General features: G+C 42.3%; 1 protein-coding gene across 13 annotated transcripts in view; it reads left to right on the top strand.

The window, feature by feature from the left end:
• CTNND2 (catenin delta 2) overlaps positions 1-20,293 on the top strand; it is a 526,223-nt gene that overhangs the window by 127,014 nt on the left and 378,916 nt on the right. For all 13 annotated transcript variants that reach the window (XM_072153023.1, XM_072153024.1, XM_072153031.1 and 10 more), the window contains 2 exons: positions 3,960-4,072; positions 11,708-11,742. In XM_072153023.1, coding sequence (XP_072009124.1) covers positions 3,960-4,072; positions 11,708-11,742 — 148 coding nt within the window. The remainder of the gene's footprint in view (positions 1-3,959; positions 4,073-11,707; positions 11,743-20,293) is intronic.

The raw sequence follows: 20,293 nt of genomic DNA, 5'->3' as shown, positions 1-20,293 counted from the left end.
GGTGTGGGTACATCGGCCTCAAAGGGTTCAGGGGCCAAGGCCGGACATACCTGATGTCCATTATCTGCAACAGCACCTGAGGTGGGTCTTCGTCTCCAGAGGTCCCAAAACACCGGTAAGTCTCTGCCGATAATAGCCTCATGAAACAGGGTCCCCACCACCCCCACTTCATGGGCAATAGTACCACAAGGGGTATGTAGGTTGATGACAGCAGTGGGATATTCGCGAGTGTCCCCATGTATACACAACACTCCCACTTTCCGCCCACTGTATAGTCCAGGATCAACCAAAGTTCCCCGCACCAGGGTGACCAGACTCCCTGAGTCTAGCAAGGCTTCCACTGTGTGACCACCGATTGTGACCATCCACACTTGGGGTTCTGCATCCGTGACTGACTCGGCTGCCAGAACCGGCCGGGCAAACAGTGACACTCGCCGGGTCTGGTTGCAGTCCATTGGCTCCACTGACAGTGGACAGTTGGCAGCAATATGGCCCATTTCATGGCACCGCCAGCACTGGATACGGCCATGACCTCTGTCACGAGCCTCAGTGGGTTTCTGGGTATCAACGCCCCCCAATGAACCCCCTCCCAACCTGACATGTCTCCCTTTTTCCGCAGTAGCAGTCTTACCAGCTGGTTTGGTGACCCTGTCACTGGCACTGCTTCATGTGGTAGAGGTAAGTAGAAGGTCCTCCGTAGCCCGATACCTCTCTACTAGGGACACAAGCTCCTCAGCTTTTGTGGGTCCGGCCTGTCCAACCCACCGCTGGAGCCGAGAGGGCAGAGAACGGGTGAACTTGTCGAGAACCACTCTCTCTACCATCTGTGCTGGGGTGCAGTCCTCTGGTTGTAGCCACTTCCGGACAAGATGGATCAGGTCATGCATTTGGGAGTGCGGGGGTAGTTTTTCTGAGTAAGCCCACTGGTGGACCCGGCTGGAGCGAACTTGAACGGTGACCCCAAGACGAGCCAGAATCTCCGCCTTTAGCTGGGGGTACTCACGGGCCTCCGTTTCACTCAGGTCGTAGAAAGCCTTCTGCGACTCGCCTGTCAGGAACGGTGCCAGGACATCTGCCCACTGCTCAGCTGGTAACTCCTCTCGCTCAGCTACTCGCTCAAACACAGTGTGATACGCCTCCACGTCGTCGGTCGTCGTCATCTTTTGTAAAGCCTTTTGTACTGCAGCCCGTGCGGAATGCTGGACAACCGGGTACCCTTGCAAACCAGTATGGGACCCCTCAGTAGTCGTCGCTTGCGGTGCTGCCATAACGCCAGAAAACTTTTCCATTATCAGCTGGAACATGGCTCGGGACTCTTCCCGCTGTTGCTGGAACATGGCTTGCTGCAGCTGCCGATCAGCCCGGGACTCTTCCTACTGCAGGCGGAACCTCTCCTCCTGTTGCTGAAACATGGCTTGCTGCTGGCGGGACCTCTCCTCCTGCTGCTGGCGGGACCTCTCCTCCTGCTGCTGGAGCATGGCCTGCTGCTGCTGCCGATTAGCTCTGGCCTCCTCTTGCAGGTATTTAATAAAGTCCTCCATCTTGGCTGTATCCTGCAATTTGCCTGCTGCTTTCACCCAGGCCATGCACTGTTGCAGGATGTAGCGAGCCTTTCAGGTGTGTGTCTTTTGAACTGCCCGCAATCCGAAGCACCATATGTGGGGGGTTTGGCCGTGGTAGCGGGGTGCTGTGATGCAGTTCACGACAGTGACACCAAAGTACAGTCCAAAACAGGTCTAGCCTGTGTTTATTTCAGCAGGAACAAAATAAAACAGCCTTCACACTCAGGCATCAAAAACAAAACAATATCCTACCCGTCAGGGTGCTAACTAAACAATGGTTCTCTGACTCACCTCTAACAAAACACTTTTCGTTGCTCCCGGCACAGAGGTCAAGGCTGCGTGCTCTCCAGCCTCCTTCCAGAGAGACAACACTTCCAGCTCTGCTGAGCGGTTTTTATTAGGCTGATTGGGCTGTTCCCACCACCTGTGTCCAAGGTGCTGGACACAAACCTCAGCACTAAGGCCTTGGATAATAGCAAAACTTAGGGGAAACATACCGCCCATCCACAGTTAACCCCTTCAGTGTCTCACAACTGGATTTTTGACTTTTAGCCTAATAATCATGTTATCTTTATTCTATGGGTCGATACGATAACGGGGATACCAGATTTTAATATATTTTCTTACGTTTTACTAAATTTGTCAAATAAAACCCTAATGTGGGAAAAAATCTATCATTTTTGCATCACCGTCTTCCAAGTGGCATAACCTTTTTACTTTTTTGGCTACAGAGCTGGTTGATGGCTTGTTTTTTTGCGGGACATGTTGTAATTTGCACCAGTATCATTCTGAAGTACATATTTTTTAAATCACTTTTTATTGCATTTTTTGTAAGATTGAATAAGTAAAAATGATAATTTTTGGTGTTTTTTAACTTTTTTTTTTAACGGCAGGCTCAATAATGATTTACTTTTATTGTACGGGTTGTTACGGACATGGTGATATGTATGTGGGGTTTGTGTTATGATTTAGATTAGGATTTGGGTTATATGTCTCTTTATATGTTATGGGGCTTATGGGCATTTTTATTGATTTATTACAACATTTCTTTTTTTTTCCTTTTTCAGTTTCCACCATAGGACATGAAGAAGCAATTATCTGATTGCTTGTTCATGATAATACTCTGCAGTACTGGTGTATTGCAGGGTATTAGCAGTGTCATCCTATGCACATGCATAGGCTGACACTGTGCCTAAAAGATGACGTCACTGCCAGCAGGCACCTCTAGTGTCCTGATTGGTCCCCAGAGTTGCCATAGCAGCGATCGGCGCCCTCCGAAAACGGAGCGGGGTTGCAAATCGTGGGGGAAAGACCTTCCAAAGGCATGTTAAATGCCGGGGTTGCGCAGGTTAAACACCTGCTATCGGATCACACTCCGACCATGGGTCTTACACTGGGGTGTCGGCTATATGTTACAGCCGGCAGCCCGTGTTTGCCGATGCCGGTTTGGCTCCGATCCAGATCTGAGCCGGCATCATCTCAGCAGCGGATTTATACACCGCAGAGCGGGAAGGTGTTTACATATATTTTGTTATTTGTGTTATTGTTGTGTATGGGAGTGTACAATAACATACCTGTGTGAAGCTCATGGTGACCAAAACGGCAGTGCCAAACGCTTCATAGGATCCCAATTTGAGACCGGTAAAAAGTACAGCTTGTCCCACAAAAAACAAGCCCTAAAACAGCTCCGTAAACAAAAAAATAAAAATGTTTTGCCTCTTAGAACATAGCGATGCAAAAAAAAAAATCAAATTTCACAATGAATGAGTTCTATATCCTGCAAAACAAGTCAACCATAAAAAAGGTATATTATGCACCTGAAAAGTGGATATAGTGCAGCCGCGAAACATGTGTCATGGATACTTTATAAATACATGTGCAAGCAGTTTGCACTAAAAAGAATATCCAAAGTCATACAAAAAATGGCGCAGGGGCTTTAATGAATGTGGGCCACTGTCTGCCATTGATTGGACAGAATGAGAGAATATTAGCATAATGCACACCTCCAGCTCCAGCTCCAGCTCTTCCTCTCTGACAGAATACGGATTAGAATGGTTAGGTACCAGTACTGATATCTCTGCAAAAGAAATTTCTAACCCCTGAAAATGTATAGCATAATGGTATGTGAATGTCCACATGTGTGAGATGGTGAAAGGTCCTCTTTAACACACATAATTTTAACTATATCAACTATATCACCCTCAACTTTCCTCTTTCATCCACTCTCCCGTTCCCTAATTTTCTTTCTTTAACTGAATTGGAGCACAATGATATTTAGTAATTGTATATAACAATAATTGGGCCTTATTTTGCCTAAACCTGAAAAAATATTTACAGATTCATATTTAACTTTTATGGTTAAACTGACTGACCGTGTAACATGTTATTTTTTTCTAGGAACTGCAGTTTGAAAGACTAACACGAGAACTGGAGGCTGAAAGGCAGATTGTTGCCAGCCAGCTAGAAAGATGCAAGCTTGGATCAGAAACTGGGAGCATGAGTAGTATAAGGTAGCTATGATTTAATAATTTTCTAGATTTTAAAGAGAACCTGTCACATTGAACATAGAGTACACTGAAAATAGAATTATTATTATTTTATTTGTGGTATACACAATGTGCAGTATATTTAAAGGAAATGAACCACTAAAAAAAACCAAAAAAGTTTAGGAATACTCACCTCCGATCCTTTTCATCTTAATCTTGGGGCTGTCCATCACTAATCTTGGCATGCCAGCATCACTTAGAAAAAAAGTTATAATTAGCAGCTTGGAGCGTGGGGACAAGATGTCTGGCGCATCGGACTGCTAGTTATGCATGACCCTGCCACCTCTCTCTCCCATGCTCAGAGCATAGGAGAGGGAGGTGATGTCAGACAAGAGGCGTCAATTCACGTTTATCGCGTGACATCAACTCTCTCTTCCAGTATGGGCGAAGGAGGTGGCGAGGGCGTGCATAATTAGCAGCCCGGTGCGCCGGACATCTTGTTCCCCCGATCCGTGCTGCTGATTATAAGTTTTCTTTCTAGGTGATCCCATTGTGTCAAGACTAGTGACGGACAACGTCCCCTCATATATATTTTTCACATACAGGTCCCATTTCAGTCACATGTGAAGCTTGTGTTCTATTTACAAATGTGACTTAATTCTTAGTTATATATGAGTCATGGTCCAGAAGTATGTAGAAAGAACGAAAAAACAACTACAGAGGACGGTGCCTTGTGTAATACTGTCAGGATCACTTGTTGGTGAGAGGAGAGAGTACTGCTCACCTGAAAACACCTTGTTACAATGCAGTTTGTAGCCCACCCAGGGGAGGGGTTCCGAGTCGTATGGCTAATCGGAGCCAACAGTCAGAGTAGATGAATGGTTTGGTCCAAGCAGCTCCCACAGCTCCAAAAAAACGTGACCATGAGTTGATGCCGGTGTAGACATGTAATAAATTATCATATTGAATATAAAATCTTTCCCATGTCCTTTAATACGTTCTTCTAAAAATTGAAGGACTCAGGATAATTATTATAAAAAGTTGCATTTATTGTCGTCGTCCAGGTTGCAGAATACAGAAAACTTGTGCAGATTATTAGTCATGTGTTAAAGTCAGTCAGTCCATGAAATTATGTTCTGGTGAAGGTTTCATCATCTTGTGTTGGTCTTTCTTCCTTCGTTCTTCATCTGCATCTTGTATCCTTAAATCTCCTCCATATGTCAGCGTGTGAGCGAGCTTGTTATGTGTGATATGCTCAATGTTCCCATCCCCCTTGGACAGAGTCACTTTTAAAGACTACAGTCCTATAGAGTTGCATTATGAGCCAAACTCATCCATTGGCCTTGTCCATAACCATATATGGTAACATTCCTTTATGACCAGCTAACACAGAGACCATTATATAGTAAAGCCATATGGATGTGGTTGGGGGTTGTTTCCTTCCATTGTATTTTACGTATACATCAAGAATGTCCATACAACTCAAGTACTGGCCATATATGGTCCTGATCTTACACTCATGGTTATTACACACTTACTCACCATTTGTATTTTAATACTCACATTTGTATCTCATTGACCATGTTGTGCTTGATCAACTCTTGAGTACATTTTCACACCTGAACGGAGCCGGGGCCAGAAGCTGCGGGTGTCAGCTATATATTATAGCCGACACCTGCCTCTAACACCCGCGATCGGAGATTTCTCCGATTGTGGGTGTTAACCCCTAACACGCTGCGGTCGCGCTGACTGCGGCATGTTGGGGGGAATTTAAAGTGAATCGGACCCCCCGCGGCGCTTACCGGGGGGGGTCCGCTGTTCCGATCGCAGCCCTGGGACTGCCGGTGCCCGGGGCTGCGGGATCTCCTTCCTGTAGCCGGGTCCGTGCCTTCTGACAGGATCCGGCTGTAACACACTGAGCATGCGCAGCATGCTCAGTGTGTTACATTACACAGTGTAATACATCTGTATTACACTGTGTAATGTGAAGAATAGCTTGAACAAGCGATCCGTGGATCGCTTCTTCAAGCTTACCTGTAAAAGTAAATAAAAAAAGTTAAAAACATTTTTGAATAAAAATAATTAATTAAATAAAGTTGAAGTCCCCTAAACACAAATATTCCCTATACACATGCAATAAAGGGAGAAAAACACAAAATCGCCAAAACCCCCCACATATTTGGTATTGTCGCGTCCGTAACAATCCGTACAATAACTCAGAGACAATATTGGACCCGCTCGGTGAACGCTGTAAAAACAAAACCCGAAAAACACGCCAAAAATGTACATTTTTCATAAAATCTCTGCACAAAAATGTTCTAAAAAGTGATCAAAAAAAGTTATGTGTGCCAAAATGGTACCACTGAAAAGAACAACTCAACACGTAAAAAATAAGTCCTAAACTAGCTCTGTCAACCAAAAAATATTAAAGTTACGAAAAGATGGCGATGCAAAAACAAATGAGATTTCCTCTATATTAGTTTTTATCCAGTGATATTGTAAAAATAAATGAAAAACTATATAAATGAGGTATCACCGTAATCGTAGTGATCTGTAGAATAAAGATAATATAGTATTTTTAGTGTACGGTGTACGACCCCCAAAATATACAAAAAGAAAGGAAACCAAAATTGACAATTTTCTTTTCACCCATACATTCAAGAGTTAATAAAACCTTATAAAATTAAGATTGTATAGCCAATAAAAAGTGACAATGCATAATCTGCTCTGAATGGCGCAGCTTCTCTTTGATGCCATGGCGTGTGCTCATACAGCAGGTTACCACCACATATGGGGGATTGTTATACGCGGGAGGGATTTTGTGAAGTGTTTTGGTAATTTATCCACTGAAAATTTGTAAATTTTTTGAAAAACACATTAATTTAGCCAAAAAAATTTCCCTTTCAAAATTGCATCCAATTTTGTTTTAACCCCTGTAAAACAATTAAAGGGTTAACAAACTTCATAAAAGTTGTTTCACGTACGTTGAGGGCTATAGTTTCTATAATAGGGTAATGTATGGGGTTTTACTTTTATTTAGGTCTCTCAAAGTGATTTGAAACCTGAGCAGGTCCCTCAATAGCAGGATTTTGCGTTTTTTAAGAAAATGTGAAAAATCACACCTAACGTTCAAAGCCCCATAACATCCTACAAAAATAAGACTATGCATAAAAAAACCATGTCCACATAAAGAAGACATTCGGTGAATGTTAGTTATTAAGTATTTTTGCGGTTATGACTATGTATGGAAAAAGTAGAACATTTTGAAGTTTGAAAATCAAGAATTTTTCCAAATTTTCACCAAATATCTGATTTTCTCATAAATAAATGCAAAACATACCACCAAAATTTTTCAACTAACATGAAGTACAATGTGTCATGAGAAAACTATTTTAAAATCCCTTGGATATGTTAAAGCTTTCCGAAGTAATAACCACTTATAGTGACACAGGGCAGATTTGAAGAAATGGGCCGTGTCAGGAAGGTGAAAAGTGGCTTCAGCGTTAAGGGGTTAACTGAAATATTTTATTATTATATAAAACAACAAACAGTAATAAAAGTAAATGTTTAGGTAACGCGTTTCGGTTATAAAAATCGATCTCCTGTGTGTAAATAGATAGATTCTTATAATAACTGAAATTACATTATATGAATAATATGAAAACAGAGATAAATAATGCAATATATATTGTACGGTATGAACGGATATATTGAGTACTCAATAACTCTAAAAAAATATATAAATGATATACTTAAATTAATAGAATTATATAAAGAAGTGAAGAGTTAAAGGAAATGCAATAAACACAGCAGACAATTAAATACCGTATATACTCGAGTATAAGCCGAGTTTTTCAGCACAAAAAATGTGCTGAAAAACTTCACCTCGGCTTATACTTGAGTCCTGAAAACAAACAAACACTGTACTCGCCTTCCGATGTCCCCCCGACAAGTCCTCGTCTATATCGCGATGTTCCAGCATAGGCTCAGTGTCCCCGCGCTGTCCGTCGCAGGGATCGTGACGTCAGCCGCTCGGCACACACAATGATGTCAGCGAGCGGCTGACGTCACGATCCCTGCAACGGACTGCGCGGGGACATGGAGCCGATGCCGGAGCATTGCTGTATAGAAGATGAACTGCCAGGTGGACATCGGAGGGTGAGTACAGTGTTTGTTTTGTTTCCTAAATGAATTGTACTGTGGGCATGGAGGCTGGCAGGCTGTATACACCAGGGGGCTGGGCAGGCTGTATACACCAGGGGGCTGGGCAGGCTGTATACACCAGGGGGCTTGGCAGGCTGTATACTCCAGGGGGCTGGGCAGGCTGTATACTCCAGGGGGCTGGGCAGGCTGTATACTCCAGAGGGCTGGGCAGGCTGTATACTCCAGGGGGCTGGGCAGGCTGTATACTCCAGGGGGTTTGGCTGGCTGTATACTCCAGGGGGCTTGGCAGGTTGTATACTCCATGGGACTGGGCAGGCTGTATACTCCAGGGGACTGGGCAGGCTGTATACTCCAGGGGACTGGGCAGGCTGTATACTCCAGGGGACTGGGCAGGCTGTATACAATGGGCAGGCGCTGGGCAGGCTGTATACAATGGGCAGGCGCTGGGCAACCTGTATACAATGGGCAGGGGATGGGCAGGCTGTATACTACTGGGGCTGGCTATATACTGAGAGGCTGCGACCAATGCATTTCCCACTCTCGGCTTATACTTGAGTCGATAGGTTTTTCCATTTTATTTTTTGTGTTAAAATTAGGGGTCTCGGCTTATACTCGGGTCGCCTTATACTCGAGTATATACGGTAATAGGAAATGAATGAATTATTACATAATAGATAGTTAATAGATAAATAGATAATTAGAGAATAGAAAATGAATGAATTATTACATAGTAGATGAATGGATTGCTACATTAGGTTACTACGGCAACTGGTACAAAGGAAATATATAATGTGTAATTTAATATATATCTATGGGTAAGAACTAGCTTGGAATTTAGACAAACAAGGTGAAGGAGTTATGGCAAAAAAGAGATGAGTTCATAGATAATTTATAAATAAATGAAGAAAGATAAGCAGAACAAATATATTTACATAAATAGCTTAACCCCTTAACGCTCTGTGCCATAGCTCTATGGCGCAGAGGTGCAGGAAATGTATGAAGAGGGCTCACAGGCTGAGTCCTCTTCATACAAGGGTGGGGCTTGTTGCATATTGCAGCAAACGCCCACCACTAGTAACCGCGGTCGGTACTTGCACCGATCGCAGCTATTAACCCTTCCAATGCCGCCGGCAACGGGGGGCGGGGATCGGTTGCCATGACAGCCTCGGGTCTTTGTCAGTGGCTCATTGTAACGAATCACATGCAAGACCATATACTGCAATACAGTAGTATTGCAGTATATGGTAGGAACAATCTGACCATCTAGGGTTAATGTACCCTAGATGGTCTAAGAAATAGTGGAAAAAAAAAATAGAAAAAAAAAGTTTAAAAATTCAAAAAAATGTATAAAATATTAAAAATTCAAATCACCCCCCTTTCCCCAGAACTGATATAAAACATAATAAACAGTAAAAATCACAAACACATCAGGTATCGCCGCGTCCCAAAAATGCCCGGTCTATCAAAATATAAAAATGGTTATAACCCGTGGTGACCTCCGAGACGGGAAATGGCGCCCAAATGTCCGAAATTCGACTTTTACACCATTTTACATCACATAAATAATGGAATAAAAGGTGATCAAAATGTTGCACAGTCCTCAAAATGATAGCAATAAAAATGTCGGCTCATTTCACAAAAAATGGCGCCTCCCCCAGCTCCGTACACCAAAGTAGGAAAAAGTTATTAGCGTCAGAAGATGGCAAATTTTTTTTTTCTTTTTTGTACACATTCGTTTAATTTTTGAAAATGTATTAAAACACAATAAAACCTGTATAAATTTGGTATCACGGCGATCGTACTGGACTAAATAGTAAAGTAGAGGTGTTATTTAGAGTGCAGAGTGAAAGTCTTAAAAACTGAGCCCACAAGAACGTGACGCTTTTTTTTTTTTTTTTTAATTTTTCCACATTTAGAATTTTTTTCCAGCTTCCCAGTACACGGCATGTAATAATAAATAACATTACGGGAAAGTAAAATTTGTTACGGACAAAATAAGCCCTCACAAAGCTCTGTACACGGAAAAATGAAAAAGTCATGGATTTTTGAAGGTGGAGAGCGAGAAATGAGCAAAAAAGACCTGCGTCCTTTAGGGGTTAAATAGCTTGACAATTATTAATTAGAAACATTGTATTAGCTTAAAGGAGAAATTAATTAACAGGAATCTGTATAAGAAACGTGACAATTGACTTGGGGAAAGAACAATAATTATGATTGAAGCAGGGGAAGTAAATAAATAGAATAATAAATTATAATTAATAAACTTAGGGGGAAAATAATGACCATGATGTAATGAATGAACGTAAACGTGAACGAAACATATTAACACAAATTTGACGAAGCAGGGTGCAAAATGTACATCGGGGTGTTCGGAACAGTGTGGTACTGGACTTGTGGAGTAAGGCCTCTGATTGGTATTATGGTTGTGTCATAGCTGGCTCAAAATAATTTGGGGCGATTTAGAGTATTAGACTAGACTTTATTATTATTTATTTAGTATTTAACCTTCTGTGTTCCCCTAAAATGTTTAATTGCTGCTGTGATATTTATGATGTGTTACCAGGACCTTGTTACAGATTTGATATACTGTATGATAACTCCCAGTCCAGATATTATCACACTGTCTATTGGTTTTTTTATGTGGATCTCTTTTAATGGGGTGTTTTAAATACTTTTTTCTGGTCATTGTGTATGACTGATCTGATCAATAAGATTAATTATGTGTACCATATGAATTATTGGTTACTTCGCTTATTCAGTGCTATCGAGGTTTTTTTGGGTTAAATAAAGTTTGCACTAGTGTCTGTCATCTGTGTGCTGACTGTTAGCTGTATCTGTGTGGGTGACACAACCTGCTTCCCTTTACAGTGCCTAATGGTAGCAAATGTGGTGGTCTCATGGAAATAAATAATAAATCCTATATTTTCATTCTATGCATTTGGACACAGAAGGCAGACACATAACCCGCTATAACATCAACCTAAATGCATTGTCATAACCCGCTTAACATCCACCTAAATGCATTTGTCAATCGTGCTGTAAGTGGATAACGCCAGAAAATTCCATATAATTTATAATTTCTATATATTTAAAATGCTTTTGAGATGTTATTATCCAAAGCAATTATTCTAAAATATTTTCATTTTGAGATCACAGACAGGATTTCCTCGAAGGGTAAGACATGTATAGAAAGAGGAAGATAACATAGTGACATAAGTGTCTTTGCCAATGTACCCTATAGGACTTGGGTGGTTGCTTGCGTACAGTACTGCACCACAGGAGTAAATGAGCAGGTGGACACATATGTACAACAACCCTCTGAGTAAAACATTAGCTTAATGAAACATTTATATTTTATAAACAATATCACACTTCTTTTTAGCCAACAGGTGCAGTTGCATCACTGTCCAACATTTAGAAATTCCATTATCACATGAGTTAGGATTCCTTTTAAATGAATATTATATATTTATGTGTGTATTGTTTTCCTTTTAGCTCAACGGAGGATCAGTTCCGATGGCAAACACAGGGTGAGAAATTATTTAATTTGTTTGTTGTGTTTGTACTTTGTTCTTAGGAAATTCAGCAAAAAGAAAATCATTCCAGCATTGTGGTGAAACTGCTTTACTAATCGATTTTTATAACACAAAAGAACAAAATACAGGAATTCTCTGTCGCAATTTGTCAAAACATTTCCCTTAATTGTAGCCTGCTAATGAACAGTACACGGAAAGCTTTAATAGTGGCTAGTAACAAGTCATAATGGTTAGGTGAGAACACATGAGACAGATGACCTTTCATGTCACACAGATCATTGGCAAGATTTATCAGGGGGTCTATACCAGAAAACTGGCATAGTAGCCGTGAAATAATCGCAATTGTTTTTTTTTTTTTTTAATGCGATCTTCATGCCAAGGCATGAGAAGCGGTGAAGCTGGTGGGGAAGTGGGCTGGCACCTGCACACTCGCTGCAGCAGGGAAACTTTTACAAGTTAAAGTTCGTCAGCTAAGCATATTTCTACACTACATAGGACCTGTCCTAGAAATAAACCCTGCACAGTTGGGCCCGCGGATACATCAAGATTCAGGAGCCCCCATGTGTTACTAGCCAGTATACAGGCAGTCCTCAACTTAAGAACACCCGACTTACAGACGACCTATAGTTACAAACAGACTTCTGGATGTTCTACAAGTTATAAAAGGTGTCTGCAATTAACCTTTATTGTTAATCCTGGTTCTCATAACAACCCAAAATGTTTTAAATCCAATTGTCACTGAGACCAAAATACATTTTGGCTAGGGTTACAATTATAAAATATACAGTTCCCACTTACATACAAATTCAACTGAAAAACAAACCTACAGAACCTATCTTGTACGTAACCCAGGAACTGCCTGTATAAGCTTTCCTTATACTGTGCATTAGCAGGCTATTGTTAAGAGTAATGTCTTTTTCAAAAGCATGAAAGAATTCCTGTATTTTGGTCATTAATGTTTTAACATGGATTAATAAATCATCAGTTTCACCTATGTGCCAGGTTCATTTCCCATGCTGCATACTTACCTACAGACCAATCAGCTTGCTGTCTCGTCAGAATCATTTTAAGGCTACATTCACACAATATATGCCCACTGTACTGTAGTTGGACGAGCATACAAGGGCACCGAGGAGAGGAGCAGGAAATGAGTGCTGCTCAACCCCGCCCCTCTCCATAGAAATATATAGCGCCGTATTCCGTCCAACGATAGGATATGTCCTATCTTTCTACGGGCTATGGAATGCTGCGGTGCCGCTCGTGAACAGCACCATACCACTCCCGTTGCGCGCCATGAGGCCATTAAAGTGTATGGGGGACGTATATACGTAAGCCGTATAAACGTCGGCTGTATATACGTCCCCCATACGTTTGTGTAAATGTAGCCTAAGAGTGGAAAAGGGTGAGCTTTGTTGAGTTTTCTATATATTTGTACCCTTTTGGAAGGGTGCTATCTGGATCTCCCGGTCCGAACGCTGTAAACCGGAACTGAACTGGAAGTGTGGGGCCTTAGACAAATTAAGCTAGGCAGGCAGTCCTAAAATGTCCCATATTTCTCACAGTGGCTTACATTGTGTGATAAATCTGACACATAGGGGCTCATTTACTTACAGGGTCACTGGAGTTCACGGATCGTGCACCTGAAGTCATGAATGTGTCGCTTTGGGCCTGTGACACAATTTGAAAATGAAATTCGGTGCTCAGTCCAAATCAGCCGGCACGCCCCCTAATTTGTGTCCCACGAAAGCCAGCACAGCTGCGCCACACTCGCCGCACACACACTTCTTTAACCCCGTAGCGCAATCATACATACATTGACGTCTGGAAATATGGTGCCTTAGCGCATCCAGATGTACTGATTGCACAAATGGGGTGACAGCTCTGGGTGCCGGAGGTCACAGAGACGGGAGTGCGGCTGGCTGCGATAGCAGGTGACTTAGAGACATGGAGTATGGACCATTCACAGCAGGTCCTAGTCGGCAATCGCTGTGATTGGTCTATTACCGCGAGTGTGCACCAATCCCCTTTCGGCAGCTGTTTCCAGGCATCTCACACAGAATCTCCATCTCTCTTCTCTTTCTCTGTCTCTGATCGCTTCCAGAATGAAATTAAGTGATAAGGAGAGCATGAAGAGAGTCTATTAAAGTAAATTTAGGGATCAGATCCCCTTTTCTGTGCCCTATAACATCCCCCTATATTTCTATGCTGCCCACTGTCAGTAATCAGTATCCCTGAAGGACACCACTAGCTCTGTCACCTCTGTGTCACCACCTTCTGCATCATCTAATGATGCAGCTCAGTGTCACTACCTCCTGTGTCACCTGTCATCTCAGAAGTACAAGTCTGGTGTCACTGTAATCTCAGCATTAGGTCCTGCAACACCATCACCTGTCGCTCCAGTGTCACTGTCACGTGTTACATCAGTGTCACAACCATCTCAGTGTCACTGTGTCACCCGTCACCTCAGTGTCCCTACCTCCAGTGTCACTGTCACCTGTAATATCAAATCAAAAGTCCTGTGTCACTGTCATCTGTAATCTCAGCATTAGGTCCTGCATCTCCATCACCTGTCGCTCCAGTGTCACTGTCACGTGTTACGTCAGTGTCACAACCATCTAAGTGTCACTACTTCCAGTGTCACTGTCACCTGTAATATCAGAATCAAAGGTCCTATGTCACTGTAATCTGTAATCTCAACATTGCTGTGTTTGCTGTGGCTCACAACCCAGGTCTTGTGACATTTGTAACATTTTAATACATTTGTTAGAAGCCAGTTTATTGTAAATTAACCCTTTTGCTGCTGTATCAAATTAAATTAATGTACGGCATCCCTGTGTTGATAGTTAGTAAGTGTTCAGTTAAAAAACAAAAACACAAAAAAAAACCCACAAAAAAACTAACAAAAAAATATTTATCTGTTTCATGTTAGTATTGTCGTCTGTAAGTTTTAAAAAAAGACCACACACACCCAAAAAATGACAAAGCGTTTGTATAGTGCCGAGGAGGCTTTTTCTTGTTTGAAGACAGCGATTCTGATAGAGGAGAAGAGGTGACATTTTTAATGTCATCCTCTTCAAGCGATTCATCTGACAATGAACCCCAGGCTAGTCGCCCTAGATTTAGTGATGACGAACCCCAGGGTAGTCACCAAGAGTAAGTGAGGAATTGCAATCTGTTTCTGAGAGGGTCCCTGCAGTAAATTATGAACCACAGGTTCCAAAATTTTCTGCCACTCCTGGCATCAATGTGGATACAACCGGTTTTACTGAAATTGATTTTTTTCAATTATTTGATTTTATTCAATTACCCACTAAAATGAGAAAGTTTTGGGGGCTTTTGCTAAATATTGGCATTTGTAAAAAAACACTCCGTATGTTCGTACTGGAATAAGGAGATTCTTTACCATACCCCGTTTTACCCCTTACAATGCCCAGAGCTCGCTTTGAAAGTCTTTCAAATGCCTCTACTACAACAACAATGCTAGGTGTCCACCAACAAATGATCCCAGGCATGATAGAATCTATAAAATTCAGAAAGTGGTTGACCACTATAATGTTAATTCAGACAGATATAAAATGTGTAGCGGTTGCCAATACCACCCCAATAAAAGAGCAAGATATGGGGTGAAGTTCTATAAGGTCTGCGAAAGTGTATCTGGCTATACACTTCACTTTCGCATATACGAGGGGAAGGATAGTACCCCTATCCTGGGAATCAGCGGCAAGATTGTCTGAGATTTCATCCACCATGGGTACCACATCTATGTGGACAACTTTTATAATAGCATCCCTCTCCAGAAGTCCCCTGCTGCCAGGGGCACAATGACATCTGTAAAAATCAGAAGGGTCTCCCCAAGTCATTTATAGAAGAGACCCTAAGGCATTCCTAAGACGTTCGTTCTGAAAACCTGATGTTGGTTCAACATCAATTCAAGGACAAACGTAATGTCCTTGTTTTGACCAGTCTCCATGCCAATGAATCCACCCCAATCCCAGTCCGCGGAAGCACAGAACGGGTCAACAAACCTGTGTGCATCCAGGAGTATAATCATTTTATGAGAGAGGTTGATCTTTCTGACCAATTAATGCAACCCTGTAGTGCCATACGAATATCTAGGGTATGGTATAAGAAGATAGTAGTGTACCTTACTCAAGTGGCAATCTGCAATATATTTGTACTCTATAAAGCTGCTGACAACAAGGAGACTTTCTTGAGTTTCCAGGAAATAATTATAAAGAAATTCATTTTTGTAGACTAAGATGAAGGCAGCAGTACTAGTGGGACCTCTAGGATAGTGCCCGGGCAACATTTCTCTGGGGTTATTCCCCCCTCTAAAAAAAAAAAGAGACCACAAAAAACGTGTCGCGTTTGCATGACTAGAGGGGTGAGGAAAGACACTACCCACCATTGTGAAACTTCCACAACGAAACCTGGCTTTTGCATTGGAGAATGCTTCTGCATCTACCACACCTCTTTAGAGATTCATTTTGTTTCAAATAATTACATTCCCTGGTGTTTGCATCAAGATTCCCCCAACCCCTCACCACCATATTCCCATTATACCCCTTGATGAATATTGTAAAGGAAGCAGAAAACATTTCTTAAAGGGGTATTCTCGTCTGGCCATTTACATTTCAGTTTGATAAATCTTCCATATATAAACATTTCTTCAATTAGATGTTATTAAAAAAAATGTTCCTGTGTGAAGATAATTTCTCATAAATGTAGCCATTTTATCCCTTAGAAACGAGATGGCTTCCCCGGATACGGCCACCTCTGCCTGAGAGATTGCACAGATAAACAAAAAGTTTTTGTATATGAAATGTCCAGGAGTTACTGCAGGTCCCATAGCCGTCCTGTGGTAATGATTGCTGAATCCTGGTGGTCCGGCAGGACTCTATAGCGCATGTCTGGCCACCGCTGCCAGAGTGTGACGTGGTCGTAACTGAGGAAGCCATCTCGTTTCTAAGGGACAACATGGCTATGTTTATAGGAAATTATCTTCACACAGGAACATTTTTTTTAATAACATCCAATTGAAGAAATGTTTATATATGGAAGATTAGTGAAACTGAATGTGAATGTCCAGACGAGAATACCCCTTTAAGCTTCCTTTATGTTCTGGCAACACTGGAGTCTCTGCAAACACTGTACTCTGAATAACAATTTTAGTGATGCATATTCTGGCTGGCATGGGTTGGGCACAATATATAAGCCAATAACTACCCCCAAACAATTTTCCTAAACTGTGTAGCTGTAAAATGGGGTCATTTGGGGGTTAACTATTGTGGCTCAGTTTCCACGGCCCTAAAAACTATTCATTGCAAATCTCCCCTTCAAAAGCAAAACTGTACTCTTCCCTTTTTGTCCCCTGCTTGCGATATCTGTTTATACCCACATGTGAAGTATTTTTGTACCCTGGAGAAATTGGTTTATCAATTTTAGTGTGCATTTTTTCCATTAACCCTTTCTGAAAATGAAAGATTTTGAACTCCAATGATTTTTCTTGGAAAATATCTCATATTTACTAACAAACTCAATTCTGTGAATCACCTAAGGGGTTAAAATGCTCCATTTACACCTTGATAAATTCTATGAAGGGTCTAGTATTCAAAATAGGGCCCCGTTTGGGGGATCTCCACTGTTTGGGGCCTTTGCAAATGTCGTATAGATCCTGAAATCTATTCCGGCACAATCTGACATCTGAAAGTCAAATAGAGCTCGTTCATTTCTGGACCCTGCTGTATGCCCATACAACAGTTTACAGCCACATACAGCAAAAACTGCAGTGCCATCTGTCATTTAACCCCTTGTGAAAATGTAAAACATGGTGCTAAATCAACATTTTATTGCGTTTTTTCCCCTTCTTTATGGACAAATGTTATCAAATTCTGTAGGACAACTGTGTGGTCAAAATAAGCACTATACCTCTTGATACATTCTGTGAGGGGTTTAGTTTCCAAAATGGGGTCACTTGCTGTGGGTTTTTACTATTCTGTTATCACGGTGCCTGAAATGTTTGAAGCAAAACCTGCCCTTATAAAGCCCATTGGCGCTCCTTCTCTCCTGTGCCCTCATGTGTGCTCAAATGCCACTGTACATCCACATGTGAAGTATTACAATGTTGGAGAGAAATTGTGCACCAAATCTCCCTAACTATTAGACAATGTTAGGTCTAAATGAACATACTATGGATAAAAATTGAAATTTCCCAATTTCACCTCCATTTTGTTTTAATTCCTGTGAAAGGGTTAACAAACTTGATAAAAGCATTTTTCAATAACTCAAGATGTGCTGTTTTCATAATAGGTTTACTTGTTGGGGGTTTGTAATGAATAGGCTTTTAATAGCCCTCAGAACTATCCTGGTACCTAAAAAGTTTGATTTTGAAAATGTTCTTGAAAATATAGAAATTTGCAGTAACACTAACTTCTACCATCTGAATAAAATAAAAAGTAATGTAAAAAATGATACCAACTTAAAGCACATATATGGTAAACTATAATTGGCAATTAATTAGGATGCTTAAACCAAATGTCTAATTGGCAGTAATTTTCAAATTTTTAAATCTTAAAATCATGTGGGTAAGCTAAAACCAGGGCCGGCTCCAGGTTTAAGTAGGCCACTGGCGCCAGTGCCTCAGTGGGCCCCTTTATTATGCCTCCAAAATTTGAGTCAGAGAAAGTGACCCACGGCCCACTTTTGCCTGTTTGCCTGTTGCCCCACCATACGTTTTTCATGTTACCATGTGTTTTGCTGCTTTTAAAGCCATTTTCTTCATTGATGGAAGCGTAATCTGCTGTGTTTACGTTTTCACACCTGCTTATATTTCCACTAATGAAAGAAAACTCTTTCTAAGCAGCCAAACACATGAAAACACATGCGGTGTTATGCATACGTACAAACGTGTGCAGAAAACACTGTGGGCCACATTTATCAAAAGTAGTGCACTGAGTGCAGTTTGCCTGTGGAGTGTGCAGGATGCGGCACATTATAGAATATTGCCGCACAGTCTTCATTAATCTGGTGCCCCCTGCACTTTTCGGGAATTGTCAACAACCTTTTTTGGTGCACTGTAAACATAGACCGTGCAACGCAATTCGGTCGTGTTGCAGTAATAAATGTGGTGGAGGGTCCGACTATGCACCGGACGCCCCTCTATGTGCAGAATTTTGTGGTGCGGCGGCTACAGAGCGGCTGCCACACAAAACCTGGTGCAGACACTTTATAAATAAAAGTGCAAGCAGTTTTGACATTCAGACAGAAAACTGGCAAAAGCTCTTTAATATATTTGGCCCATGTGTGAACGCACCTTCAGGGTTATTGTTTTTAAGGAATAGGAGGGGTCAACAGGAAGGGAGACATTGGAAAAGAGGTAGAACAGGTGACACAGGGGTAAAATGTCAGGGGGCAGAAAGTGGGCAATAATTTACACTGTAGGAGGGAGAAAATGAATGGCAGACATCAGCAGGTGTAATGATACAAACCCTTTTAGACTACTCTGCAAGGATGGACTACAAAAGTAAGAGGTAGGCAGTGGCATGAGAACCTGACTTTCAGGGGCAAGACAGCAAAGGGTTAACTGAACAGACAGCGGCCTGACTCCTACCATGCTGTCCTCCGGAGCCTCCTCACAAAGGGTCACGGGGGTCACCATACATGGTTGCCGACAGAGGTGACAAGTTCAGCACATGCTGCCTCGGTCTGCGTCCAGCCTTCCAGTCTTCCTCCGTGCAATTCCTTATACAGCAGCCGACCGACCCCCGAACAGTGAGAGGTTTGCACGCCCCCTACAGGAACCCGGGCACACGCTGCACAGGCACTGATGATGCAGAGAGTGACTCCTCTCTGACGGTCTGACAAAGATGAAGTCCGGCGTGATTCACGAAGCTCGTGCTCCCGAGTTCCTGCATCTGTCGCTTCCCTGCTGAGGTCCGCCAGAGTTCACCATCTTCTTCCCGATGCTTGTAAGTGCATTGTCTTGCGACACAATTCGAAATGTTAAATCCTGCGCATAGTCTGCGGGATGTCCGACAACCCATCCCCCGATTTGTGTAACATGCAAGCCGGCACCGATGCGCCAAAACCTGATCTCGCGCGCTTAAATCCCCTGTTAAATGCGGCGCAAAACGGAAATTGACGGGAAACCCGGCGAAAATGCGCTCCACGGACCCTTAGTAAATGAGCCCCATTGGGGCACATTTATTTACCTGTCCTGCCCCTTCCCTGAAAGTGCATTGTCCGACCGTGCCCGATATCCTGCATCTGTCGCTTCCCTACTTAGGTCTGCCGGAGTTCACCTTCTTTATCCCGGTGCATGTAAGTGCTTGATCTTGCGACACAAATAGAAAGGTAAATCCTGCGCTCAGTCCGAATCAGTCACATGATCGGATGGCCCGCCCCTCGATTTCTGTTGCATGAAAGCCGCCGCCTATGCGCCAAAATCCAATCCCCTTCTAAATCCCCGTCCCATCAGTGCAATCCCCGAAAACGTCAGAAAACCCTACGGAAATGCGGCTTTGACAAGTATTTAACAGGGGTCTGC

This window comes from Engystomops pustulosus, chromosome 5 (assembly GCF_040894005.1).
Source record: "Engystomops pustulosus chromosome 5, aEngPut4.maternal, whole genome shotgun sequence".
Taxonomy (NCBI): domain Eukaryota; kingdom Metazoa; phylum Chordata; class Amphibia; order Anura; family Leptodactylidae; genus Engystomops; species Engystomops pustulosus.
Note: the sequence above shows the minus strand (reverse complement) of the source record. Positions and strands in the feature narration are given on the sequence as shown.